The following is a 27,498-nucleotide window of genomic DNA, read 5'->3' on the forward strand; positions in this document are numbered from 1 at the left end:
TGATATCTGGCAGCAAGTGACTTAGGACCTTCAGGGACCAATTTAAATTTCCCAGGCCAGCACATACTAGGAAATACTTTCAAATAAACTTTATTGGGATATAATTTAGCAGGTTTCTGAAGTGTATAGTTTGATAAATGTTGGCAAAGATACACAAGGATGAACTATCACTAGGATCAAGATAAAAAATTTTCATCCTGCCTTAAAATTCCTTCATGCCTTCTGATCCTTCTTTTCCAGAAGCAGTCACTACTCACATTTCTGTCACCATGCCTTGGTTTTGTCTTTTATTGAACCTCATATAAATGGAATCACACAGTAGTGTGCGTTGTGTCTGATTCCTTTCGCTTCATAAATACTGAAGGATCAAATGAGTGAATGAGGAATTAATAAAGGAAGCACTTGCCTGAGTCACAGCAGACTGCTCGCATAAGGATCCATTGAGCTGTTAGTCACACATTCTCAATGAGGGCAAAAACTGATTCTTGGTAGGGAAAAACTGACTGTACTGTTTTCATATATTAAGCACAGATATGCACACAGTATGTATACAGATACATAGTCTCTTGGTGGTGGTAAAGTTTCGCAGTAAAGTTATTAGGAAAAGAGCTCCTTCAGCATCAGTTCAGTTCAGTTCAGTTCAGTCGCTCAGTTGTGTCCGACTCTGCGACCCCATGAATCGCAGCACGCCAGGCCTCCCTGTCTATCACCAACTCCCGGAGTTCACTCAGACTCATGTCCATCGAGTCCGTGATGCCATCCAGCCATCTCATCCTCTGTCGTCCCCTTCTCCTCCTGCCCCTAATCCCTCCCAGCATCAGAGTCTTTTCCAATGAGTCAACTCTTCGCATGAGGTGGCCAAAGTACTGGAGTTTCAGCTTTAGCATCATTCTTTCCAAAGAAAGCCCAGGGCTGATCTCCTTCAGAATGGACTGGTTGGATCTCCTTGCAGTCCAAGGGACTCTCAAGAGTCTTCTCCAACACCACAGTTCAAACGCATCAATTCTTCGGCGCTCAGCCTTCTTCACAGTCCAACTCTCACATGCATACATGACCACAGGAAAAACCATAGCCTTGACTAGATGGACCTTAGTTGGCAAAGTAATGTCTCTGCTTTTGAATATACTATCTAGGTTGGTCATAACTTTCCTTCCAAGGAGTAAGTGTCTTTTAATTTCATGGCTGCAGTCACCATCTGCAGTGATTTTGGAGCCCCCCAAAATAAAGTCTGACACTGTTTCCACTGTTTCCCCATCCATTTCCCATGAAGTGATGGGACCAGATGCCATGATCTTCGTTTTCTGAATGTTGAGCTTTAAGCCAACTTTTTCACTCTCCACTTTGACTTTCATTGAGAGGCTTTTTAGTTCCTCCTCGCTTTCTGCCATAAGGGTTGTGTCATCTGCATATCTGAGGTTGTTGATATTTTTCCCAGCAATCTTGATTCTAGCTTGTGTTTCTTCCAGTCCAGCGTTTCTCATGATGTACTCTGCATAGAAGTTAAATAAGCAGGGTGACAATATACAGCCTTGATGTACTCCTTTTCCTATTTGGAAGCAGTCTGTTGTTCCATGTCCATGCTGCTGCTGCTGCTAAGTTGCTTCAGTCGTGTCCGACTCTGTGTGACCCCACAGACGACAGCCCACCAGGCTCCGCCGTCCCTGGGATTCTCCAGGCAAGAACACTGGAGTGGGTTGCCATTTCCTTCTCCAACGCATGAAAATGAAAAGTGAAAGTGAAGTTGCTCAGTCGTGTCTGAATCCTCACGATCCCATGGACTGCAGCCCACCAGGCTCCTCCATCCATGGGATTTTCCAGGCTAGAGTACTGGAGTGAGGTGCCATTGCCTTCTCTGTCCGTGTCCATAGTGGGGTGATAATGAAACACTGCCCTAAGGGGTCAGGAAATTCTGTCCTATGCCTGATGTGTCTGTCCCCCTCCATTTCCTCATCTGTAAAACTGACATAGATAATAGCAGTTCTGCTCCCTGAGGTAGAATAAGGGATTAAGTGAGATTGCATAGCTCTCAGTAGTGCTTGGCACTTCATAAGCCCTCACCTGTCAACAGCTTTTACAAAAGCCAACACTTTTGTAATGGAAGTAGACCTTGACAGTTCTGCCCTTTAACTTCATCAGCTAACCAGGGAGGATGTGGGCTGGGGTGTAGTAGGGTGGTCACATTGCCTGGGTTAGTATCTCACATCTTCCACTTAGTAGCTGGGGCAAGTTGTTTTGCTTCTCTGTATCTGTTTACTTATCTCTAAGATGGGAATAATCTGATACAAGTTGTATGAGTTTGTGAGAATGAAATGGCATAGGACTTAAAAACACATAGTAAGTGCGTGATAATAATAATAAATTCATCTGCCATTATTTCTCAACTTCTCTTGGAACATCTTCTTGTACTTCCCACATCATTTTTTTTTTAATTGTATTGCTGTATAGTTGCTTTACAGTGTTGTGTTGGTTTCTGCTGTACAGCACAGCGAATGAGCTATATGTATACATATATCCTCTTTTTGGGGTTTCCTTGCCATTTAGGTCACCACAGAGCGTTGAGTAGAGTTCCCCTGTGCTGTACAGTACGTTTTCATTAGTAATCCCTTTTATACATAGTAGCGTATAGGTGTCAGTCCCAGCCTCCCAGTTCACCCCACCCTGCCCCTTTCCCCGCTTGGTGTCCATACATTTGTTCTTTACATCTGTGTCTCTATTTCTGCTTTGCAGATAGGTTCATCTGTATCATTTTTCCTAGGCTCCACCTCAATACGTTAATATACAACATTTGTTCTCTTTCTGACTTACTTCACTCTCTGACAGTACCGTTCATGTCTCTGCAGATGGCACAATCTTATTTTTTTCTTTCGATTTTTTATGGCTGAGTAATATTCCATGGTATATGTGTACAGCATCTCCGTCGTCCTTTCCACCATCGATGGACATTTAGCTTGTTTCCATGTCCTGGCTATTGTGCATATAGTGCCACAGTGAACATTGGGGTGCCTGTGTCGTTCTGACTCTCAATCATGTTTTAAATTCTGTGTACCACGGCTTCTAGATGATTTCAGGCAATTATTCCCCAGATTATACCACTGCAAATACCTCTACTTAATGAAGACATGTTTAGCTTATCCACAGGTTTGGGGATTTCAGCCTGTATCCTTAATATCGGTGAATAGTTTTTAGTGTTTGAGAACTAGCCTGGGTGCTGATTTTAAAATCATTTGAGAATATGCTTTTCCTCTACTCTCTTTTTGTTCTGTGATGGTAGGTTTATTCTTGACTGTTCACTCTGCCAGTACTAAAAAATTTACATCCCCTAATTATGTCTGTTTTTCCTTCATGCATGTTTAGATGCAACGTAAGGATCATGTGTTATTATTGATTGCTTTCTGTAAGGATGTAGCATGTCTTGTACTTTGAGGCCCTCAGCAAGTCAAGCATGCAGATGGAGGTAGAAGAGGAATTGTTATCCCTATTGATCAGCTGGAGGGACTGAGTCTGGGAGGTTAGTGGCCCAAAACATGTGGTGGAAACAGCCTGTCATGCTGTGTCTCTGGGACCGGAAGTCCCTCCTCCTCTAGGTCCATCCTTTTGCTTTTGCTCCTCCCTGACCGAGGAGTAGATGGATGAGGCCTGCACCTCCAGCCGGCCCAGTGACCCTTGCTAAGGACACACTCATCACAGCCAACAATAATGCCCTCTGCTTAGAGTTAAATTTATTTCCTACTTTATGGCCTTTCTTGGAAAATTCCATGTTTCATTTAGATGTGTTTTCCAGACAGCCTATTGATTCCTTTTACTCTTGTGTAAACATTTCCAAATTTTCCACATTTCTCCTGTGTTTTTATGTCCTGAACGGATGCAGCACAGAATAAAAGACAGCTTCTGAACAAGCTTGATGGGAGAGAGCTGCCAGCCAGAAGCAGTTTGCAGGGGAGGGCTCTGTTGCTACCAAAATTTCAGCCCTGAAAACTCATTCCTGTACAGCATTCTAACCCACTTTGTTGCTGTTAGCTGCTCAGTCATGTCTGACTCTTCACAACCCCATGGGCTGCAGCATGCCAGGCTTCCTTGTCCTTCCCCGTCTCCCAGAGTTTGCTTAAATTCCTGTCCATTGAGCCAGTGATGCTATCTAACCATCTGATCCTCTGCTGCCCCCTTCTCCTTTTGTCTTCAGTCTTTCCCAGCATCACGGTCTTTTCCAGCGAGTCAGCTCTTTGCATCAGGTGGCCAAAGTGTTGGGACTTCAGCGTCAGCATCAGTCCTTCCAATGAATATTCATGGTTGGTTTTCTTTAGGATTGACTGGTTTGATCACCTTACAGTCCAAGGGCGTGGCAACACCTTAAAGGTGATACCTGAGGTGTCTCATTGTTCGATGTCCTACCCAGTGGTCCTGTAAATTGATGGACATTTTGCTTAAATTTAAAGAAAAGAGAAACTTCATATTTCTTCTGTAAATGAATGTCCAACACTGTTTATTGTAAACTGAAAGTCTTCATAAGAATACATGTGCGTGCTAAGTCGCTTCAGTCATGTCTGACTTAGCTCGACTTTTCTCTGTTTCTCTCAATGTGTGAACCTCATTAGCTCCCTAATTCAGACATTGTTTTTCATTCACTGACTTCCTGCATGGTGGGAAATTGCCCTGATCCTAGCCTTCATCTTCCTTACTCCCCAACAGTCCTCCAAACTTTAGTTCTTACTTTAAGTCAAGCCCTTTGGAATTCAAAGCAAAACCCATTTCTCTCTCAAGTACCTAGCTTTCCCAAGTCAGAAGCACTTTGCTTTCAGCCTGTTGTGTCCACTGTGATTGAAAAACATCCATTAAGCTCTCTGTAGTTGCCTTCTTTCTTCTGGGCTCTGTCTGCCCTTTCCATAAACACCATTGATTCAGTTGGTGGGATGCAAGCCCCAGCCAATTAGAATTACCTAAGGAATGGAAATGTTTGTTTAAAGATACTTTCAAAGATTTGTATGCTGTGACCCTCAGAAGAAATTGTGGATTTCGGTTTCTTTTTTCCTTTGGAGGTGTATTTGCTCGATTTAAAATTTTTTTTTGGTATACCACGTTGTCTGTCTCCATGTGGCGTTTTTTCATCTCATGTATTTTCAAGTTTATTCTCTCTCTCTCTTTTTTTTTTTTTCTTCAGAACATTCAGTAAAAAACTGAGGAGGAAATTTGCCAATTTTCCTGGCAATGATTGATGATCTATTTGGCAAAAAACTGTCAGGAGGAGCATAATTGCTTCAATCAGAACTAGTAGGTTGGGGATTTATCAAGTGGACACCATTGTCTAGTGACTCTAACCACTCCTAAGACTCATCACAGCACCCTGCCCCTCACTGATGTCCACACATGTTGACTGAATAAATGATGTTGGACTTTTCCCTACCTCTCCTCCAGTTATCATTAAGTCTTTTGAAAAGAAAAGCACTTCATCATTTTAAATAAATATTGTGCTTAGTTCTATTGTAATATACTGTTTGCAGGCCAGTTAGAATTAATTCTAAGTCTACAAGCTTTTGAAATCTATTTGCAAGGTTCTATCAATGATAAAACATAGATGTCTCAACAAAAATAAAAGTGTGTTATGGAGAGCATGACCAGGAATTCTCCAGCTTCCAGGGAAACGGCGCTTTTACTTGCGCAGGAAAGGAAGCGGCACAAGGAACTGTGTGATGCTGGCTTCCTCCCTCCAGCGCTGTCTCCATCACACGTGCCTGACGAGTAGTCTACACACTGGGTGAGGTTTGCAGTAAGGAAACAGACTGACTTTGTGCTGTGGAGTTTAATGGGGCTGTTTTTAATGAAGTTACCACACATTTCACTCTCATGTTCTGTTCCTGCCCAAGCATGCAAATATGGGCTTGAATAAGTACATTAGGTCAGAGTAAAGTCTTTTACTGTATCTTCTTGGACTGTAATCTCCTCCTCTCAGATTTGCCAAGACTAACAAAATCAGTTGTCCATTTGTGTTTTCAAGGAAACTTCTAAAGTCACACACCGTAGCACAATCCTTAGTGTGTTGTTCTTAAGTTTGGAATGGGAGAAGTGTTTTGTTGTGTTTTCCATGGTGCCTCAAACACTGGGTGAAAAGTTAAGATTTGAGAACTTTGGCAGGTGTTCTAGCCTGGGATCCCTTTTAGGAAACTTGAAGTTTCCCAGGTCTGAAGTCATCTTGGTGAAAGCAGGCATTTATATTCTAGCAGAAATGTGCTCATAAATTCTGCACAGGTCCTTGCCATATCGTTGTGGAAGTCCCAGGCTAGAGCTAAGGCAGCAACATAGCCAGTAATTAAGGGAACCTGCTGGTGGGAAATGGTCTTCAATGGTGCCCCTCATTCTGTGACCTCGTGACCTGTTCCATGGCTTCTAGGATTGGAGAAAGATGTGCCTAAAATGGGTCGTAGTGTCTGCAGAGGAGGAAATTGCTGAGTGGTTAAGATCACAGGTTTTAGAGTCCATGTGCCTGGCCTCAAATTCCAGCTCTGCCTATTCACACCCATACCACAGACCAGAAATGAAATATTGGGATAATCTTACTATTTGCACCGATTGCAACCATTTATATGGTAGGTGTTTCCACAAAGATAGGCATCTGTTTGATGACTTACAGAGTTATTTTCAGCTACTCCCTACTTTAGCACTGTTTAGTATAAGGAACACTGATGCTCCTGCTGCTGCTAAGTCGCGTCAGTCGTGTCCGACTCTGTGCAACCCCATAGACGGCAGCCCACCAGGCTCCCCCATCCCTGGGATTCTCCAGGCAACAACACTGGAGTGGGTTGCCATTTCCTTCTCCATTGCATGAAAGTGAAAAGTGAAAGTGAAGTCGCTCAGTCGTGTCCGACCCTCAGTGACCCCATGAACTGCAGCCCACCAGGCTCCTCCATTCATGGGATTTTCCAGGCAAGAGTACTGGAGTGGGGTGCCATTGCCTTCTCCAAAGGAACGCTAGGTATTCTTATTAAATCTGTTGTCAAGTAGGGTGTGTTTCTTTTGCCTTCACTTTTATTTTACCATTCATTATAGCTGGCCTTGCAATGAATCCAGCTTTAATTTTCACACAACATGGGCTGAAACAACCCGATAAGATTGTTTTATCTGTGTTTGATGAGAGGATTATCGTTCAGCATAGATAAAATGTCATTCCACCTATGCTACCCTTGGATTCATTTTTCTAATTGTTCTCTTGCTTGTTCTGTTCTCCTCAGATCCACTAGGAGTCCCAGTTTTCCTTGACTTAACCTCAGCACACAGAATATTGTTTCTCATTTGTATAGTGATTCTGTGCATAAATATGTTCATAGTGCAGTGATTCTCAGGCCTGTTCTGAACAAACTGGGATGAGTTCTCTCCTGTATATACCTTGTGTTTGTCCTAAGCCTGGCAATCATTCCAAACAGTCATGCTGGGGGATTAGTCTGTGTGCCTCAGTTTCTTTATCCCTAGAACAAGGCTAATAATTACACCTTCTATTGAGATTGTCATTAGGATAAATTTCATAAACATGTAGACGTTCAGAGACCAGATTCTGGCCCTGTTAATGTTCCTGCTGTTATTCTCATTGTTACTATTACTCTACTGTTTTTACGTAACCTGTTTCTGACTACCAGCTACCATGTGTATTAGTTCCAGCTGCTCTAACAGAATACTGTTCAGTTCAGTTCAGTTCAGTTCAGTCACTCAGTCGTGTCTGACTCTTTGCGACCCCATGAATCGCAGCACACCAGGCCTCCTTGTCCATCACCAACTCCCGGAGTTCACTCAGACTCACGTCCATCAAGTCAGTGACGCCATCCAGCCATCTCATCCTCTGTCGTCCCCTTCTCCTCCTGCCCCCAATCCCTCCCAGCATCAGAGTCTTTTCCAATGAGTCAACTCTTTGCACTGTCTGTGCGTGGTAGAGAGAACTCTCTTCCTTTCCTTATCAGGACACCAATACCATCATGGTGCATGGGGTGTTCCATCCTTATGGCCTGATTTTATCCCAAAGACCCCACCTCCTAATACCATCCCAGTGGGGTCTTGGGTTTCACTCTGTGAATTTGGGGAGCACACAGACATGGAATTCATAACACCTTCTATCTTGGGGAACTTGTTGCTTTGGCAGCTGAGCTGTTCGTTTTTTCCTGCTGGGTGAGGAAAGGAAGTGGGGAGTTTCCTGTTTGCCTTCTGTATACCCCCTCCCCCAATCCAAAGTGTAACAGACTCTTTCTAGGCTTAGAAGACAGAGTCTGTGTTACAAGGAAATACGGTTCAGTACATACATTCAGCACTACTGACTTTATTATATGCCATCTACGTGTCAGAAAAATCATTAGCAAGATCCTTACCCAGTTTTATGTGGAGACACATTGCATAAGAATGGTTGCTTAATAGCCATAGTTTCCTGAAGCATACAACTTGGCCCGACTTCAGAAAAGAACATTCTTTAATGTTATGTTACATTTCCTAGCAGAAAATTATAAAGAATACTGAGAAAAATCTAGTTTGAATGGATAGGACTTAATGAGAACCTGATTTTTTTTTTCTTTAATACATTAGTTTTATAATCTAGCAGTATAGTAAGTCAATACTGGCTATATTAAACAAAGTGTTTTTCTTTTAAAGATATTCTGGAGTGTGTACAATAATATTCCTCCTGTGACTAGCCTGCCTTTGAGATGCAGTTATCATTTAATGAGAGGAGAGAGGCGACCACTCTGGTAAGTGTCTTCTGTATAATTCACAGTTATGGTGGGAGGGAAATGATTGTAAACTTAATAAAATGTTTAACTTCATGCCAAATTGGAATGCCACAGTAATTTTCTCCTAGTGATGCTGCCATGACTTAATTTTGAAATAGGCCCTGCCCGCCATCCCTTTCTCCTTGTGCCCCAGGATGGTGAGTAGGTATCTCAGCATCTGCCCATCTGCCCATGGCAGACCCTGCCGCGGCCTCTCCATAAGCAGGTCCTCAGTAGCTCACTGAAGGGCCCATGCAGGTCTTTGTTTGGGGGTGTAGCATCATTTGGGTTTCTTCTTTCACTTGTTCAGCAATGACCCAGACAGTGCAATGGAAAAGCTTATAGGCATAGGAAAGGTGAGGGGACAGATGTGGTGCCCAGGAACCATGCGTGAACAAAGATCACGTCCCCGCAGACATACCTCACATGGACCACCTAGAAAGTGTATGACACTGATCACGGCCCACAGTCCAGGGGAAGCTGTCTTTCTTCTTTAATGGTTGGGGTGGTGCTGAGGGTGGGGAAGAGTAAGCCACTTTGCCTCAGCTGGAATCCCAGTTAATAGTGAATCTTTGTATCATGTTCCTTGAGTCTTCCAAGTTATTTACTCATTAATAGAAGGGAAATGTACCTTAACTTTTTGAGAGTAAATGACAGAAACCTAAACTGAGCCAAAACTGGAATCTTTGGGCCTCTGTAGCTAGATAGTCTTCTGATGGGGCTAATTTCGGGCAGATCTGGGTGCTTGGTTGTTACTGGGACTCTGACCCTCGGTGGCAGATTCACCTTGCTTTCCTCTGCTTTGGTTTTATTTTCAGGCAGGTTCTCCCGTTTAGGTGACAAAATGGCTTTCCTAGGCTTGTCTTTCACCCTGCAAGTTCGTCAGCGTCAGCATTCACCAGCCCCAATAAAATGCCAGGGCAGGCTCTCTCTGGCCCCATGTGGGTCATCTTTCCATCCCTGGCCAACCCCAGAGACTAGGAGGAGACAACATTCTCACGGGCAGACCTGGGTCATGAGCCTATCTTTAAAGCTAGGGTGTGAAATCAGCCATATCAGAAAGTGTCTGACATAAGAGTAGAGGACAGGAAGCTATTTAAAGGGAGATTGGGGTGCTCTTGCCAGAAGGGGGAGCAGTTACTACAGTGGGAAGCAGCAGGTACCTTATGCAGGAGTTGAGCCTCCCATTAGACTTGTGACACAGGGCTGAAAGGCCAGTCAGCGGAGGCGATGTCAAGAACGTGACGTGGAGATGTAAAAGCCCCCACCCCTGTTAGGCACTTGCAGTCCCTCCCAGATACTCTGGGGAGCCTCTCTGCACCCTTCCTTGAGGATGATCATCTTCCCTGCCCTTCTGGCCACTGAATCCCACTCCCCTCTCCATCTCCATCGCCTTCCTTTTTCTTTCATCCGCTTCTGTTTCCAGTACAACAGACAGGGATGGGGAAGTTCATTGCAGGATGCTGCCTTGTCTTTTGTTTTTAATGTCATGCGTTGGTAAACTAGATGTGTGCAGGACCACGTCATCCAGGAGTATAACTTTGATCGTTGGTTTTTGATCCAGGGAAGAGGAGAGTAATGCTAAGGGTGGCGTGTGGAAGATGAAAGTCCCCAAGGACAGCACGGTAGGTTTGTTCTGATCCTTTTCCATGAGCTGAAGTTGTTGATTGCATGTGATGAACCTATTGTGTGTTTCAGACAGTCCACCTAGTAGACTCAGAACAGGACTGGGAGTGAGAAATTCAATTCTGAACTTGGTGGTTTTCTTTTTCTTTTTAGACTTTATTTTCCATTGGGGTATAGCTGATTAACAGGCTTCCCAGGTGGTGCTAAGTGATAAAGAACCCGCCTGCCAGCGCAGGAGACATAAGAGACTCGGGTTCGATCCCTGGGTCAGGAAGATCCCCTGGAGGAGGGCACGGCAACCCACTCCAGTATTCTTGCCTGGAGAATGCCATGGACAGAGAAGCCTGGCAGGCTACAGTCCACAGGGTTGCAAAGAGTCAGGCCCGACTTGAAGCAGTTTAGCAGCAGCAGCAGCAGCATAGCTGATTAACAATGTGTGATAGTTTCAGGTGAACAGTGAAGGGACTCAGCCATACATATACACGTATCCATTCTTCCCCAGACTCCCCTCCCTTCCAGGCTGCTGTGTAGCATTGAGCAGAGTTCCTTATCCATGAAATATAGCAGTGTGTACATGTCCATCCCAAACTCCAATCTTGGTAGTTTTCTGTCTTAAACACTGTCACCTTGAAAATGCACTGTGAGTCTCTGTAGAAATGGAGTAATAGTATGACTGTGTCATAGAGTCTGAACAACTCCATACCTGTAAACTTTACCAAAAAGCAATTATGGTTGTGTTGTCCTCCCCAGCCATAGCCAACATGTGGAAGTAGGTTTACATAGTGAAAAGCATGACCCTTCCCAGCAAAGGCTCATCCCTTCCCCACTGTAATGACCAACACTCTTGAGAGTGATCCTGGCTTGGAGGGTCTGGACACATGGGAGGGGTTGCATCTCAGTGTACTTTGGGGTTTGATGCAGGGCTGTGCTGAGTCTCTTTCTGGGGCTGATGCAAACCTGGGTGGTGGCATGTCCTGCTGGGGCACTGATCGGTGGTGGTCATGCCTGAGAAGCCTGAGTTTCCTAAGAGTGGCCTCTACTTCATTATACTCACTGAAAAGAACATTCAAATCTGCTCTGAAGCCTTGGGAAACCAAAAGTTTCTTTGAAAATGGATGTGAGGACTGACAGTCTCACCTTTTCATGGTTTCTTTCATATGGATAAGTGCAAAGAATTGAAACATCTCTAGGGACCTATAGGCTTGACCAGGCATTGCTGAAGCTGAAACCTCAGTACTTTGGCCACCGGATGGGAAGAACTGACTCATTGGAAAAGACCCTGATGCTGGGAAAGATTGAAGGCAGGAGGACTGAAGGGGACGACAGAGGATGAGATAGTTGGGTGGCATCACTGACTATGAGTCTGAGCCAGCTCCAGGAGTTGGTGATGGACAGGGAACCCTGGCGTGCTGCAGTCCACCCCTCTTTGTGGGGTCACAAAGAGTTGGACACAACTGAGTGACTGAACTGAATGGAAAGATATGACCCAGTTTGTTTCTTAAAAATGCAAACTATCATTAAGGTGCCTAGCCACAGGATTTGCCTATTATTGGATATATAGGATTTAAAAAACGTCAGGGGAGGGACTTCCCTGGTGGTCCAGTGGCCAAGACTCTTTGCTCCCAATGCAGGGGGGCTTGGGTTCGATCCTTGATCAGGGGACTAAATCCTGCATGCTGTCATTTTGAATTTCCATGAAAACAGGTTTTCCTTGTCATGTTCTTTTTTTTACTCACAGTAGATGTTGAACTCCAGTGGAAACGATCATGATGGGTGAAAAGTAGCTGAAAGATGTTTGTTCTCCCTCCTGGTCAGCTCACTCAAGCACATTCAGTCAGAAATAATAACGCCTTCACGACTGTAGAAATGTCCTCATCCCAAGCCACTCAGCCCTCTCTTCTTTGCTGACCAGCGGGAGTCTGGTGGGCTGGCCTTGTCTGCAGTCACTGTGGGACAGGGAACGTTTCCTTCCCATAACTTCCTCTCGACACACTCACCTTCGCCCCTGATAGCATAAGAGACTGCAGACGGGACAGAGAGGAAACGGAAAGGGAGGGCTTCTAGGTGGGTGGGAGGTAGACCAGGGTCTAGGAAAGAGAAAAGAAAACCCTCTTTGAGAGGGAAAAGTCATTACTGTTCACTGCTGTGGTCTTGGTTAAAAATTCAGCGAAGCTGCTTTCAGCTCATTAGAACATGATGATAACACACACTTATTATAGTTAATATATATTGGGCAGCTGGTCCAGAGCACACGCGGAGCTATTTATGGAACAGATCTTAAATCTCCAGCCCTGTTGTTGGAGTCACAGTACTGAGCCCGTCAAATGCATATGTTGACTAATTTCATGGTCACAGCAACCCTGGGAGGTCGGTCCTTTTATTACTCCCTGTTCACCAAAGGGAAACTGATGCTCAGAGAGGCTGATAGCCGGCCTGGGGCGTAGATACTCAGCCGGCTGTCATGTTTCAAACCCAGTTCTGACAGGGTTCAGAGCACATGCACCATGACAAGGAAGAGATCCAGGATGAAGAGCTTTTCGAGGAGAAACCAGAAGAACTTGGAGGCCTCCAGTTACCTGTGTGTGGACACTGGCTGTTGATGGATAGTGTTAGTAGGAGTAGGAGAGGCTCAGTTTTTCTCATTGGGAAGGAGTGGACCAGAAAGTGAAACTGAAAAGTGAAAGTATTAGTTGCTCAGTTGTGTCCGACTCTTTGCAGCCCTGCAGACTGTAGCCCGTCAAGGCTCCTCTCTCTATCCATGGAATTCTCCAGGCAAGAACTCACTAGAGTGAGTTGCCATTCCCTTCTCCAGGGGATCTTCCTGACCCAGAAATCAAACCTGGGTCTTCCACATTGCAGGCAGACTCTACCACCTGCACTGATTCTTTGAGGGGAATGCACGTCTGCGCGTGCACACACACACACACACACACACACACACACACACTACACACAGTTAAGTTATTTAGCAGAAACAGAATGCCTTCAGGTGAACAGAAATCTCCAGGTCTCCAGCCCGCAATAAACCAGAAATTTCCTCAAGTATTCTTCACTTGTGTAACCTTGGAAATGCTTTATAAACTTCAAGAAGAAAAGCAAAGTGTTTTTGAGGAGGATTTTACTAATAGCATTCACTTACAACCAGCTGATACATTTTGAATCAGGGAGAAAGAGATTAGAAAATCCTAGGTCATTTGAATGCATTTCTCCCACATTCTTCTCAAATTCATCCCAGGTGGCACTCAAGATTAGCTTTGCCACGTTAAACATACAGTTTCGTGGACACAGTTTGTGACTTGGGATCCCTTGTATCTTTCTGTGCAAAGTGATGTGTAAAACAGTATGATCTGTGCCACCACGTGAGTGTTCACACCCATGGTTCAGCCACATCTGTGGGCCTGTAGTACAGGTGTGGATAGGGCGTGAGAGCTGAAAGAAAAAGTGACCTGTGTAGCTCCTGAAGATAATTGTTTAAAAACGTGTATGTGTTTCTCTTCTTCGGTTCTGGCGTGTTTTTTATTCTCTTCCCACACAAGTCCACAGTTTGGAAAGAGTTGCTGTTAGCGACTATCGGGGAACAGTTCACAGACTGTGCCGCCGCAGGTAACGATGCTCTCAGCTCTGGTCATCCCCACTTGCGTGCGCTTGGCTTGTGCTTTCCCCCTGCTGACGTTTGTTTCCATATGTTTGGCTTTTGCATATCTCAGGGTCGTTTATTTTGTCACTGCGACGTTTACTTAGCTTTTTTCCATGTGATCATGGCGTTTCAATGTTATATGTGTAGCTACATATGTATATTTACATATTTGTATATTATGTGCATATACGTATGTGTGTATGTTTATATATGTATGTATTTTTTGCACATATAGCTTGTCTTCATAGTATCCATGACCATCTGTCTAAGATAAATAGGTAGGAGAAAAGGAAAAAAAAGATTATTTCTTAAGTTGAAGTATAATTGGCAGACAGCACTGTGTTTGTCCCAGGAGAAAATGAAATTTGACATTGATTCCTAACACAGTTGGTGGTAGGTTTCCTTTGTCCATTCCAACCCTTCCAGAAGAGGCAGGTATGTTTGTTGTCTGCTGAAGTTTGTAGTTAAGTTGGCACGATCCTTTCTGTCTCTCTCGATCCCTCGCCCTTGCTGTCTGTCTTTCTCTTCATCCCTCTACTCAGAATGAGCCGCAAAGGGGAGGAGGGGCTGAATCACCATTAGTGCCTATGATCCCACAGCTAAGGCTAAAATGTAAAGTCTTCAGGACTTTACAGACCATTTTCAAATACTGAATGAGCTCTGAGAACCCTGTGAATACATTTCTATTTTGCATTTTTCAATCGAAGTATAGTTGATGTACAAAATGTGTAAGTTAACATGTGCCCAACCTAGTCATAGTCACAGTTTCCCAAGGTCATATACTCCCTCTGTAGTCATTACAAAATACTGACTCTCTTCCTCAAGCTGCACAACAGCGCTGCAGCCTATTTTTTTACCTAATAGTTTGTACCTCTCAGTTCCTTTCCCCGTTTTTATTTTGCTTTGTTTTTTGTCATGAAACCACTCAAAGAGAAAAATTGAATTGCTAGTTTACAAATTTGTTTTCTTCTTGGGTAGTTCTTTTTGAATGCTTCTGAGAGGTAACATTTAGAATAGCATTTTACCTGTTCAGCTTTCAGTTACAATTTCTTTTTAAGCTAATTGATATTGATTGATTTGCCCTCAGACTTCTTAAATGGTGCTGCCTTTGGGAACCCTCCTAGGCTTAGCCAGTTCCACGCAGGTTCCAGGTTTACCTCACTGACTCTTTCTTCATTTTACTTTCGTTGTCCTTAATTGTTATACGTCTTTTTATTCACTGAAGACAGAACCTCGGTTAAGAGGAAACTGTCTTAAAGGTACAGGTCCCTTCTGTTTTAATAGAGGGTAGTTGGCAACTGTACAATATGTAGCCAAAAAACTGTGTCTTCATTGTTATTATAAACACATACATCCCTGGGAGTTTTCTGTATGAATTATTCCCATTTCTAGAACCAGGGAAAATAGTCTAAGTAACAATAAATAGCCAGGATTGAGCAAAGGAGGTGTATTGTTCTGTGGCTGACATCGGAATGAGAGCACTGTCAGCTATTAACTGCTGGCTCCTCATTAACCCAGCTCCACCACTGCAGCAGGGTAGCTCTGTCTCTGGGCCTCACTTCCCTCACCTGCATACAGTGACTCCTCCTCGCTCTGATGCCTTGTGCTGCCAGTATCCTAGAATCGTCAGGGCCTTGCTGCTTGATGCTACTTGTGAATATTCCATACTGGCCGATGGATCTTCTTTTGCATACAGGCTGCAGCCTTCTTGTCATGCCCTTCTGAAAGTGCTGTGCCAGGAGGCTACACCAAGGTACCAAAAACCAGGCCACAGTGAAACACTGACGGTTCAGCCTTTCCAGCACCAATCCATTCCAGCACCCTTTGGTGTACCAGTGGTGTAGAAATGGGCAAAATCGAAAGACAAGAAAATGCTAATCTTCTCCTGGCTGAGCTTCATGACGATTCTTGACAGTGATCAATATGGAAGCGTTCCTCTTTGCTTGCTGATTTTAAGTTCACATAAAATTTAACATTGAGCTCTAGCAAATATACTTTGAAGATAAAAGGAAAAATAAGAAACCTGTACATAAGACACATTTCTTGATGGGCTAATAAGTTTCCATGAATGGCCACGATCAGGTGCTGTTTACTTTGGGGGGTGGAATTGTTGTTGAATTGTGACATGTATACAGAGACGGACACAGACTATACTGTGTGTAGTTTGATAAACATTCCCAAAGTAAACAAATTCCCATAACTGGCATCCACGTCAAGGAACAGAACGTCCATGGCCCTTCAGAATCTCTCCACACCCTGCCTCCCCGAAAAGTGGCCACCAGCCTGACTTCTGACACCTCCCGCTGATTTTGCCTGCTTTCACACATTTCTATACAGGGAATTATTTAGTATCATATCACACATATTTAGCCCAGAGTGAAATTTATTTTAAAAGGAAAGGGAAAGAGGGAATGAAGGCAAGAAGTGAAGGACGAAGAAAAGAAAACAATTATTTTGCTGAAGATGAACCCCTCTAGTAATTGGACAGGCCCTCATTTATAGTGTATCTAAGTGCTGAAATCTTTTAATCCTCAGAAGACACACAGAAAAACTGACAATGTAAATATTGAGATGTACAGATTTACCATAAAGACAATTAGGCAAAACGTATTAACTGCAGCACAGTTTCCTAACTTTGATAATGCTCATCATTCACATCTAACTCGTTGATGCTGAGTGTGCAGGGTCAAAGGGGTGACCCTATTTCAGTAATGTGCAGCCAGCACGTAAATCTGGAGTCAACAGGCTTTACTCCTGTCATTTTGCTGCTAATTACTATATAGAGAGTGCCTCCTTAGGACAGTACATAACCTTACTTTTCCAGCCACCAATTCTCAAATACCTACAAAACAGCCCCAAATCTGGAATTCAGTCTTAAAAAAAAAAAAAGACCTACATTAATCAAAGTAGAGAAATACTTTCCTGCCCATTCACTGAAGTGCTGTAATAACGGAGCCACACTTAGGCGATATTTGCTCTTACTTTATACACAGTGCTAACAGATGGTCATTGATTCTCTAGCCCACAGTTAAAATGCCCAGACCAGAAGGGGTATGGCTAGGGAGAAGCAGGAGAGAGCTAGGAGGATTAACAGGACAGGAGCAGACAAGCAAACCACAGAAAGCAGAATGAGCAACTCAGAACACACAGTCTGGGTCCAGTTAGTGTTGGGGCCCAGAGTGCTAGCCACCCCAAGATCTCTGAATGGTTGGCAGGAAGTCAGGAGAAATACTTGCTGTTCTTAACAACGACAGCCAAGCATCGAGGAACAGTTCATGTGAGTTCACTTGGCTTTCAGAGAGCCGAACGTTATGCAACTTGTTTTAGAAAAAGTCTCATCAAAACAGAGTTCCAAATAGTCCAAGGCTTCGGTAACATGTTAAAAAGGGCAAATTACTTATCTGGAAAATTTGTTTGGCCAGGACACTCTGTTTATCTAAGTCCCTGGATGAATGTGATGGGACCGCTATAGCTTTAGCTCACTAACTTGCTTTTGTCCAGTGATTTTCCCTTAGTATTTATCACAAGTTCTCTCATGCCACTTTCTTTTGACCATCTTCATAACCTACCAATAAAATGATAAGGGTTAAAAAGCCAACTCTGGAAGACTTGAAATGATCACTTATTTCTATTTTTCCCCTGCCTTCCCTTTAGATGATGAAGTAATAGGAGTTAGTGTCAGCGTCCGGGACCGAGAAGATGTCGTCCAAGTCTGGAATGTAAATGCCGCATTAGTCGGTGAAGCCACCGTTTTAGAAAAGATCTATGAACTCCTGCCCCACATATCTTTTAAAGCAGTATTTTATAAACGTAAGTGCTTCATTTCCAGTTACTACTTTCTAGCTTATTCTTTCATACTTTTAAGGACAGAAACTGTGTTGCCAAGGAGGTGCACGGAGAGTCACTTGAAATTCTATGATCCACTAAATAATTCAATAAAATACGTTTATGGGTCTAAAAAAACAGTTTAGCTTTAGAAATTAAAATGAGATTTTGTCATCTAAACACATGTATCATAAAAAAAGAGATACATTATTGTTTTTGTTATTTCAAAAATTTAAACCTAATCTCAGACTTGTCATTCTTAGAAGAAATTGCCTTCTATTTGAAGCAACAATAACAAAAAAGTTATTATATGAGCTGGCAGGTAGATTTTCAATCATCCCTTCATAAACAGGGATTTATAATGTGTAACATCTGTATTTGTGGAGGAACTCATTCTGAGCACAGGCATGATTGAACGTTCTACTGAAATGCTAATAACATCCTCATTACAGATGACTGTGACCCAGGAGAGAATGCACGCACAGTGGTGAAATGTTAACAGTATGAATAGGTGTGTGGACCCATTGTTTCCATCATGATTCATGTTCATTGCTTTTGTGTGCTCTTTTGAAAAAGTCATCTTTTTCATAATGAAAACAGCTTAGTGCTATTAAACCAATGTTTAGTAGATCAAACTGCAGGTTACAGTTTTAACAGTGAGTTAGAAGAAAGGATTGACAGCCCTGCACACATATGATGAATTTCCTGTTTTCCCAAACTATTTCAAGAGTCAGTAACCCAACTTTTTTCAACCATGGTGTTTCATTGAATCTAAGATGCCTTTGATGATAAGTACTCTTTTAGTATTACTAAGAAAGAAAAATTAAAGTCTCCTAATTTAACTGTGACATGGTCTTAATTCCAGGGGTCTTCAAATGTGCAATGGGGAGGTGGGGGGGAAGTGCATCTTAGAATGAATGAAATACACTCCATGGCCATTTTACTTTTCCCAACCCCTTATCAAAAAGAAGAAGAAAAAAATCAGACTTTGTTTTGTCAGTGTCTTACTATGGGGTGAATCTAAGGCCTCCCTCTTAGGAATCATATAATGGCAAGCCCAGTGATTTAGGTTGTAAGCGATGGGACAGATCTGCTGCTGCAGATATCCAGAAGGTGTTTAGCTTCTGAGTTTTAAACGGAAGTTTATATAGAAGAGATAGAAGATGGCACTACACAAGTCGCTTAACTGATTGTGCAGCATGGAAATCACATGTTTGTAGATGCAATTTGGATTTCTTCAGTTCAGTTTAGTCGCTCAGTCATGTCTGACTCTTTGCGACCCCATGGACTACAGCACACCAGGATTCCTTGGGGGATGTTGGATTCCTCAGGGGACACTGATTGTATTCTCAACCCAGACATTAATTGAAAGGTCACCAAGGGTCTTTTTTTTTTTTTTTTCTCTACTCCCTGAGACTAACTCCAGCAGAAACTCTCCGAAAGGAAGTGTTTCACTGCCGTTTATGAATGGAGCAAATGCAAGCCTTAGACCCAGCTCCCCTTATCACTTCAAAGAGGAGGAAAGTGATTTGGAATTGTGAAGTCAGGCACTCTGGATTTTCATCCCATTTCAACACCGTGACCTCAAGCAAGTCACATTCTCTCATCCTTTCACTTTCCCTTCTTAATATTGAGGAGGTTGGTCTTAAATGATCTCCAAGGTCCCTTCTGCTTCAAAATTCTATGATTAAATTTCTAGCTAACCTGCTGTCAGGTAGCAGCAGACTCAATGTGATAGAAGTGTTTAGGCCACAGAGGTAATTAGGCCATCAGTGGTTAGGCAAGTTATTAGGGCAGTGGCAATAGCCAGGTAAGACAGTGCCAGGGTAGTCATCGCTTCGATGTTGCAATGACTGGGGAGCAGGGGGAGAAAAAGGCCAGAGAGGGGAACGTGCAGCTCCCCGAACTGACTCTCTAAGTGTAGACACCATTGTTAAAATTGCGACTTAGGCTGTGGGTCCTAGTAGAAATGCATATTTTGATAGTATAAATTATCATTCAAAAATTCAAAAATTATTCAAATTGGGATTGGAGAAAACAAGCAGTTCTCTTTATTTATATGAAGCAGGCAGTCCTTTACTCAGTAGAGTTATACACCATCCACTGCAGAATTGATTTGGAAAAAGGAAGTTTGGGCAGAAACGTTCTTCATAGCTGGGTGAAGAACAATGATCCGGTGAGCCAGATTACAGACAGCCAACTCCATGACTTTCCTCTGTCTTGTTAAAGTAGGATCCTGGTGTTAGTATTCAGGAGCCACTTGAAGTGTAGATTTTCTGTGAACAAAGAAACCTAATGAATTTGGGCCAGGCCTCCAGCCGGGTGGCTGAGAGTCAGGCTGTTGATAAAAGCTCTCTGTGCATTGGCTACAGATCGGTCGTTTGACCAAGAAACTGAAATGAAGAGAGACCTCCTCCCCCGCCACCCCCCAAATTCTGTTAGGTTCTTCAGAGCAGCTGAATGACAAATGTCTTCTGATGTGAGAATTGTTCAGAGCCAAGGTTGGCAAACTGCACTGTCAAACCAAATCTGCCACCTTCCCACCTGTTTTTGTATGGGCTGCAGCTGAGAATGGCTTTCACATTTTTCACTGGTTGGAAAAAAAATCAAAAGAAGAACTACATTTTGTAACATATGAACATTCTATGAAATCCACATTTCATATACATATGTATATATAAAGCGTATTGGCGCCTAGCAATGCCCATTTGCGTACATATCATCTGTGGCTGTTTTCATGTTACAAGGGCAGAGTTAATAGTTGAGACAGAAACCCTGAGACCCACAGAGCCTAAGATGTGTATTCTCTGCCCTCTTCCAGAAGGAAGTTTGCTGATTCCTGGCTTTGAGCTTTTCTATATTCCCTTTCAGCCAGAGCTCACCCAAAGCCTGCAGAATTTTCTGTTTCTCAGAATGGCACCGCCCACCCGATTCTGAATGTTCTGTTCTGTCTCCATAACCCATCGGAATTGAACTGTCTCAACGGTGACTGCCCCAAGCTGTCCCTCACACTTAGGAGTAATAAAAATCTGCAGACAGTCCCTTTCTCCTGACTGAATCATTTGGTGCCCAGTGTCACTAAGAGACCTGTGGCTTCCCACCTTGATCCAGCAACAACGATATATTTTATTGCAGAGCAGGCCATGTTTTCTTTAATGTCTATCCTTAAAGTCTTTCTTAAAAAGAATTTTTAAAAAACTATAAAAAGTGAACTATTTCTAAAGTTCTGCATAAGAGAAGTGTTCAATTACATTGGTTTAAATTCCTGGATGCTCATAGGAATTGGGCCGACCTGAGGTAGCCCTCAGAGCTATAAAGGGTGCCTCTCCCAGTGTTTCATCCAAGTGAAGACCAGGTTTAGGTCAACAACCAGGATAATTCTGAAGGGAAAATGATCCTATTCCCTGCCAAACCCTGACCCCACACTAGTCTGAAGAATCTAGTTTATCTGAAAAATATAGACTTAGGAGAAGTAAAATGAGCCAGCCCGTGTCTGCCTTCCCAGGACTCCCTTCCTAGCAGGGAAGAGTTGCGGGGGCAAAGCATGGGGAATCCTGAGTGGCCCTTGGCTGTGTTCGACCTGTCATAGTAACTTTTCCTCTTGAGAGAAGAGGATCCACCCTCACTTCAAGATAATGGTTGAACCAGGTCTGGAAAATAGAATTTCAAACTTGACCTTTTGCCTTGGAGGACATATTCTATATTTCATAGGCCTCCTAGTTCCCACTTCCAGTTTATAAAAATGTAAGTCTTTGGAAAATATTTTTGGTCACATTATTTTTTATTCTAGAGTTCCTATTTGTAATTAGTCATTTTGCAAGCCAGACCCGTAGGGCTGGCTGGGAAAAAAAAAAAGGAAAAAACAAAAACCATGACTGGAAAAAATAAAAGACCCATCCGTGTAATCAAACTTCATTCCCCCACAGAGAGTGTTTAGAGGTAGGGGAGGACCTACGAGAATTGCTACCCCCTTGTGTTGGTCTCTGTTTTGTTTTACTTTTTGTTTGGTTTGGTTTTTCAAGATAGGTTTGTGAATGGCCCTGTCTGGGTTCTGTGAGGCAGCCCACACCCCCAGCCCAGCATCCTGCGGGGGCCCCGTTTTCCCCGCAGCATTTGCTCACAGCCCGGCATATCCTCCTCATCAGCTTGTCGGGATTACTCATCCTCCCCAGCCCAGCAAGAAGAAACAGGCAACATGCCCATTGCTTGTTTATTCCCTGTTTTAATTCTCATTATTACGTTTCTCAGGAAATGCACGCCTTAGCTAACAGTTACTGGCACACAAAGGTGTTTGAGTTCTTGCCAACATTTGGGGAAACTGAATGAGATGCCTTAGAGGAGGGTTGCCCCATCCTTTGCTTAAAGTTTTCTTTCCTTTTTTTCTTTTTTGTTTTTTTTCTGTCCTTTAGCCCATGAAGAGCATCATGCTTTTGAAGGTGGACGTGGAAAACACTAATTGCACTCTGTAAAGAATTCTTTGTCCTTTGCTGATTGGTTTTGGAAACGGTCTTAACAGGAGGGAGAGTGAAGAGGAGACCTGCCGGAGCCCGATGCTGGTTCATTTAGAGTGGGTTTCTGCCCCTGCAGATTGAGCAATTAGGACTCAAAGTGGCAGGTGGGGAGGGGGGGAGATTGTGTGGGTTTTTACTGTCACATTACTTGCTTTTCTTTCTTTTTATTTTTGGCTTTATGAATTCTCTGTTCTTTTCTCTCCAGTTTTTTTTTTTTCTCTTTTAAATTCCTCATTCAGTCTAATTATTGTTTTCTATACTCCCCTTTCATTGAGGCACAAGAAATCGGTTTCCCTTTAAGTAGCTGTGCTGTACCTAGTTAATGAGAATATGCATAATCGTGACAATACTGCTTTTGAAAACCACACTGTCCTCCAGGGAACACTAGCTTGGTGAAACCTGTCTTTTGATTATTTGTTGTGACACATTCCTACATACTCTGCACTGGGCATTGTTTTTTTTTCTATCCCAGGGAAAAGAAAAACCTTACTTAATCTGATTTTGCACTGACAGCACCCACATCTTTTATTTTTCCTTTTTAATAATTTTTTTGTTAGAAATGAAAGGAAAATAATAGTTGGGTTGCCAAACATGAAAACTATAATCACAGTTGAGTATCAGGATATATATCAAACTGTAAATCTTTGGACCTTCTGTGGAAGTATTTTCCAACCAGAATTTCAATTTGGCCTTTTCAAAAGAAGGCCTAGAGTGGTAGCAAAGGATTCGTCTCAGTAGGAAACCTTGTAATTTCTGATTTAAAGAGAAGGTGATATTTTAATTGTTTGAACTAACCTTCTTCTGAATTTTGGGTGTGTGTACCCATTTAGGGCTCTCCAAATCAATTCAGACACATTTTGTTAAATGATCCCATTTCCCTGTTCATGTTGTGTGTCGTTTCCAATAATCAATCATCCTCTAGCCTGGGCAACTTTCCCCTGCCTTTTTCATTTAGGAGCAGAAGTTAAATCTCATTTCCAAGATGAATGTGAACATTCACAAAGTTGAACTCTGAATGCGTTTTGTTCACATTAATTTTTGGAATTGTTGAGATACATCGTATTATGTTACCAAATAAATACATTTTAATAGAAGGAAATGACCACCCTCTGGAACACTCAGAATGTTCCCATTTCCCTCCCTGCACTCTGCCAGGCCTCCTACTACATCTGCCTGAAAAAGGCAGGGCCATTTAGAAAGGCTGCCTCCTGCCAGCTCTTTTTCTGGAGTCAGGGGAGCTAGGGCATGCTTATACATCTCACAGAAGGGCAGTGAACTTCAAATTTCCTTTCACCCAGGAATTTTAATTCCTCTTTTATTATTGACCAGCAGAGAGAGGCGGGGCTTCTTCCAACCCCCAACCTGAGTTTGTAAATAAAATTCTCCATTTAAACACTTTAAAGGACTTCAAACAACATCTCTTTACAATCATTATACCTACCCTTCACTTGCATTACTAACCACATCAACCATAATAAAAAAAAATGATCATGGCTTTTTTTTAATGCTTTGTTTCTAAACTTGAGTTTCTCCAGTGATTTCAAAATGAGGTATAAGGATATCAGACCCATTTTCAAAAGCCTGGAACTTGTTCTTTTTAAACATTGTACCAACATCCAACTTGTTTTTAAATTATTGATCAAGAATTGAAAAAAATTTTCTGGGCATGAGTTTAAATTCTCTTTTATACTCTAAGTATTTTTTCTGATAGATTAGAAGAAAGGATATAATTGACTTATCTTCTTTATAATTGTCATATATATTTCCTTAAGTAAATGGATGATGCAGTATTTTTATTTTTGAACTTTATTTAAGGCATTGTGATGACATGTTCAAGTTTTGCATGTATGTAGCCTTTGAAGAAAAAAAATAAAGTAAAGGAACAGGAATGTTAGGCTCCCATTAATGTTTTCTAGTTTCTATTGTTTATGATCGCGAAACATGGCTTAACACACAAAGTAGCTTTTTCTGTCCCAGAGAACTTGTGCAACTCTTTCTGACTCTGGGAAATACCAACCGTGAGAAGGATTTAATTTGCCTAAGTTAAGAACCTATCATCTAAATTACTCTGAGAGAGGATTTTGTCAGATTTTGCTTTGGAAATTGTTTTAATTGAATATTTAGTTCGTAAGGGACAGTGTATGAACTAAGCTGATTTAATCAGTTTAAAAACCTCTCATTACCTTTTTGGATTAAAGAAGCTAATACTCTTTTGAGGGACAAGGGACTGTCTTGTGGGGCATGTGACTTTTGTGTTAGGGTAGTGTCCCCTCCTTGGCCGCGGCCAGGGAAAATGGGCAGTCCCAGCAGAAGCCTGGTGTCTTTCCGCCAAGTCTTTGCAGGTGTAGCCTGGACTCTGTGTAGAGTCATCCGCAGTCCCTCCTGTTCAACTGGGGACGGATCATACCTGTTGAAAGTAACTTGTCTGTATTTTGGTTTTCTTTTTTAAGTGCTTTCTGAATGCTGACTTACTCCATTTTGATATTTCCTTCTCCCTCCTCCACCTTTTCTGCATTTCTAAAGTGAGGGGTGAGGGTATAGTTTACAGAGGACATGTCCATTTAATATCGTGTAACTATTAAATTCAGGATATAGTTGATGGAGAAAAATATGGAAAGGAAAACACAGTTCCGGTAAACTCTGAGTTTGACTTGACTCTGATCTTCTCCACTGTCTTGAATTTAGCTGATATCCACATCCTACATACGGTCTCAAGACTTCATAGTTGAAAGAAACTTTTGAGTATTGTTGGGTCCACTTGACATAATGTATAATCTACCAACAGAGATTGCCTTTTATGAAAGGACAGGGGACTAGCCAGTGTGATGCAGCTGAGCACTGAAGTCTGAGGGCTAAATCCCAGTCCAAGTTTCGTTAAACAGGGAACACCCTCTAACCCCAAAGCAAGTTGCCCCAATCGTGCACTAAATATCTGATCCAATCTGGCCATTGATAGACACGTACATAATCAGATGCCCTTGCAGCTCTCATTCTCTCCTGAAGCAGTGTCATAGTGTGGCGTTCTAAAATAACTTTATTATTCCAGGAGGTGGGGCTTTGCTATAAGATGCCCGACTCCAAGAGGATCCCAACTTTTGTAGTTACATGAAACTGACAACGTTTAGATCGATCACACGGTGGCGCTGCCTTCCAGCCGACGGTCCTGGCTCAGCAGCATAATGTATCCAGCTCTGCTTGTGTAATTACATTAAGATTCTACTGCCTATTGCTCTTGTGGTTTTATAAAACTTTGATGAGATGCTACCAGTAGAGGTTTAGTTCCCCTATACCTAATAAAACTGTATCAACGATAGAACACTCTGGATGTGGTTTAAAAAAATCTCAAATTCTAGGCTCTTATTGAGCCTTTGAGCAGTTAGGAAGAGAAGGAATGAAGTAAACCAACATGTAAGAAATGCCAGAAATGTTTCATCATATTAGGCAAATATTGTGTCCAAGGGGAGAAGTGAAATTAGAGTTGGATTCTTTTGTTTGTGTTCGCTTTCTAAATTTGAACCTCCCCTTTAAAAGCGTAAGTCTGGTGTTCACCTTTCCTGTGTTGACGTTTCTATCACATTCCACTCACTACAAATGAAAGTAGAGGACTGCCTGTAGATGGTTTATTTCCTAATGGAGGATATTCAGACCGATCACAAGAGAGTTCGGTGACTCAGGATTGTAAATGCCTGGAGAACTGCCTCAACCTCAGAGAGGAGTCTGAAGGTGAGGAGGAAAAGGTTAGGTATGGGAGTGCAGTGAAAAACCCCTTGGAACTCATCTCCTGTGTAGCGGTTAGGGTGGGCCGTTCCTCTGCATTTCCCATGAGGAGGAAAGCCCAAATCGATGACACACATTTCACACATCTGATGATGATCTTTTTGTTTTCTGCTTTTACGTATGCATCAAAATCTAACAGTACTTCTTGTTTAGGTTAGCCCTTTGAGGCTCAAAGTCACTGTCTTGTAGATCTTGCTGATGCAACTTGACTCTTCAAAGAAAACTCACAGACTCTTAGAATTTTAGGGTGGAAGGGACCTTTGAGATCACCTACCAGGGCGTCTTGTCCCTTAGCTTGTAGAAGAATTACTGGGGTGCTTCCTTTCTTGACCCCAAGCCTAAGAGTTTCTGATTCAGATACCTGCCTTTTTAGCAAGTGCCCCAGTAGTTCTAATATGGGTCATCCTTAGACCCCCACTTCGTGCATCCCTGATTATATCCAATTCCTAGATATGACAAACAAAGAGAGCATCCCACCCCTACCCTCCAAGCTCTCTCAGGTGACCTGATTCAATTGTATAATACCAACAACTTTCTGAAGCCTGGAGAAAGCCATTATTACTTAGACTTGAAAAGATGATGCTCGTAAATAAGAACTTTATGGCTAGCACCACAAGTAGTAATAAGTAGCCCATCTCCGGAAGTCCATAATATAAAACCTTTAGTACAGAGTGGCAGGCTTTTCTCTTTTCTAAATACCATTTCAGCCTGTTAAGAGAAAAGAAATTAATGTTCAGAAAAAGTAGTTACCCCATATGTGCAGTAACTACTTTTCTATAATGTCTTATGGCATCTGGGGTTCAGCATCATTGAACAAGATTAAATGAACGTTATAGAGCTATAAAATTGCATGTAAAATAACGCAAAACTGTTCGAATGACTATCAAAGAAGCCCGTGAATGAATTTCCACTAAAATTAATTGTCATTCCTAGACATGGCTTAGCAAAGCTGTTACTAAACTGGAAGGATTCTTAGATACATAAGAGTATCAAATAAAAAATCAAGTAAGTGTTCCTTAAACCATGTTAATGATAAGTGAAAGTCATCAAGAAGTCAGTATTATTTTGTCCATCATTGCTACTACAATTGAGAGTACCATTGTATATGTGTGTGTGTTTTGAATGTGCCTTACTAGAATATCCAATAAAATAGCCTTTTGGATATTCTGTGGTGTCCTTCAGAAATCATGAGGTTGAAGAAATCTGTCTTAAATGTTTTTGTTTTGGTTGGTTCCTGAAAAAGGTGATCGACTCATTTAACAAACTGCGTGATTTGTTCATGACAGTTTCAACTGCTCATGTTGAAGTCAGAGAATTTTTCTGAAACTTTTATTTTGGAAGTGTTTGAGATTTACTAACCTGGCAACTTTACATGAGAGAAACAAGA

The 27,498-nt window shown here is 42.4% G+C and overlaps 1 protein-coding gene across 4 annotated transcripts in view; it reads left to right on the forward strand.

Annotated features, from left to right (window-relative positions):
• Positions 1–25,853, forward strand: part of EIF4E3 (eukaryotic translation initiation factor 4E family member 3) — a 47,287-nt gene extending 21,434 nt beyond the window's left edge. For 2 of the 4 annotated variants that reach the window (XM_005695728.3, XM_018038249.1), the window contains exons 3-7: positions 8,620–8,714; positions 10,300–10,360; positions 13,898–13,964; positions 17,653–17,808; positions 22,233–24,236. In XM_005695728.3, coding sequence (XP_005695785.1) covers positions 8,689–8,714; positions 10,300–10,360; positions 13,898–13,964; positions 17,653–17,808; positions 22,233–22,279 — 357 coding nt within the window. In that variant the 5' untranslated portion in view covers positions 8,620–8,688 and the 3' untranslated portion in view covers positions 22,280–24,236. Of the gene's footprint in view, positions 1–8,619; positions 8,715–10,299; positions 10,361–13,897; positions 13,965–17,652; positions 17,809–18,275; positions 18,335–22,232; positions 24,237–25,380 lie in introns of those variants that run through there. The other 2 variants (XR_001917007.1, XM_018038250.1) reach the window with 2 other exon arrangements.

The sequence above is a fragment of the Capra hircus genome, chromosome 22, assembly GCF_001704415.2.
Source record: "Capra hircus breed San Clemente chromosome 22, ASM170441v1, whole genome shotgun sequence".
NCBI classification, from domain to species: Eukaryota; Metazoa; Chordata; class Mammalia; order Artiodactyla; family Bovidae; genus Capra; species Capra hircus.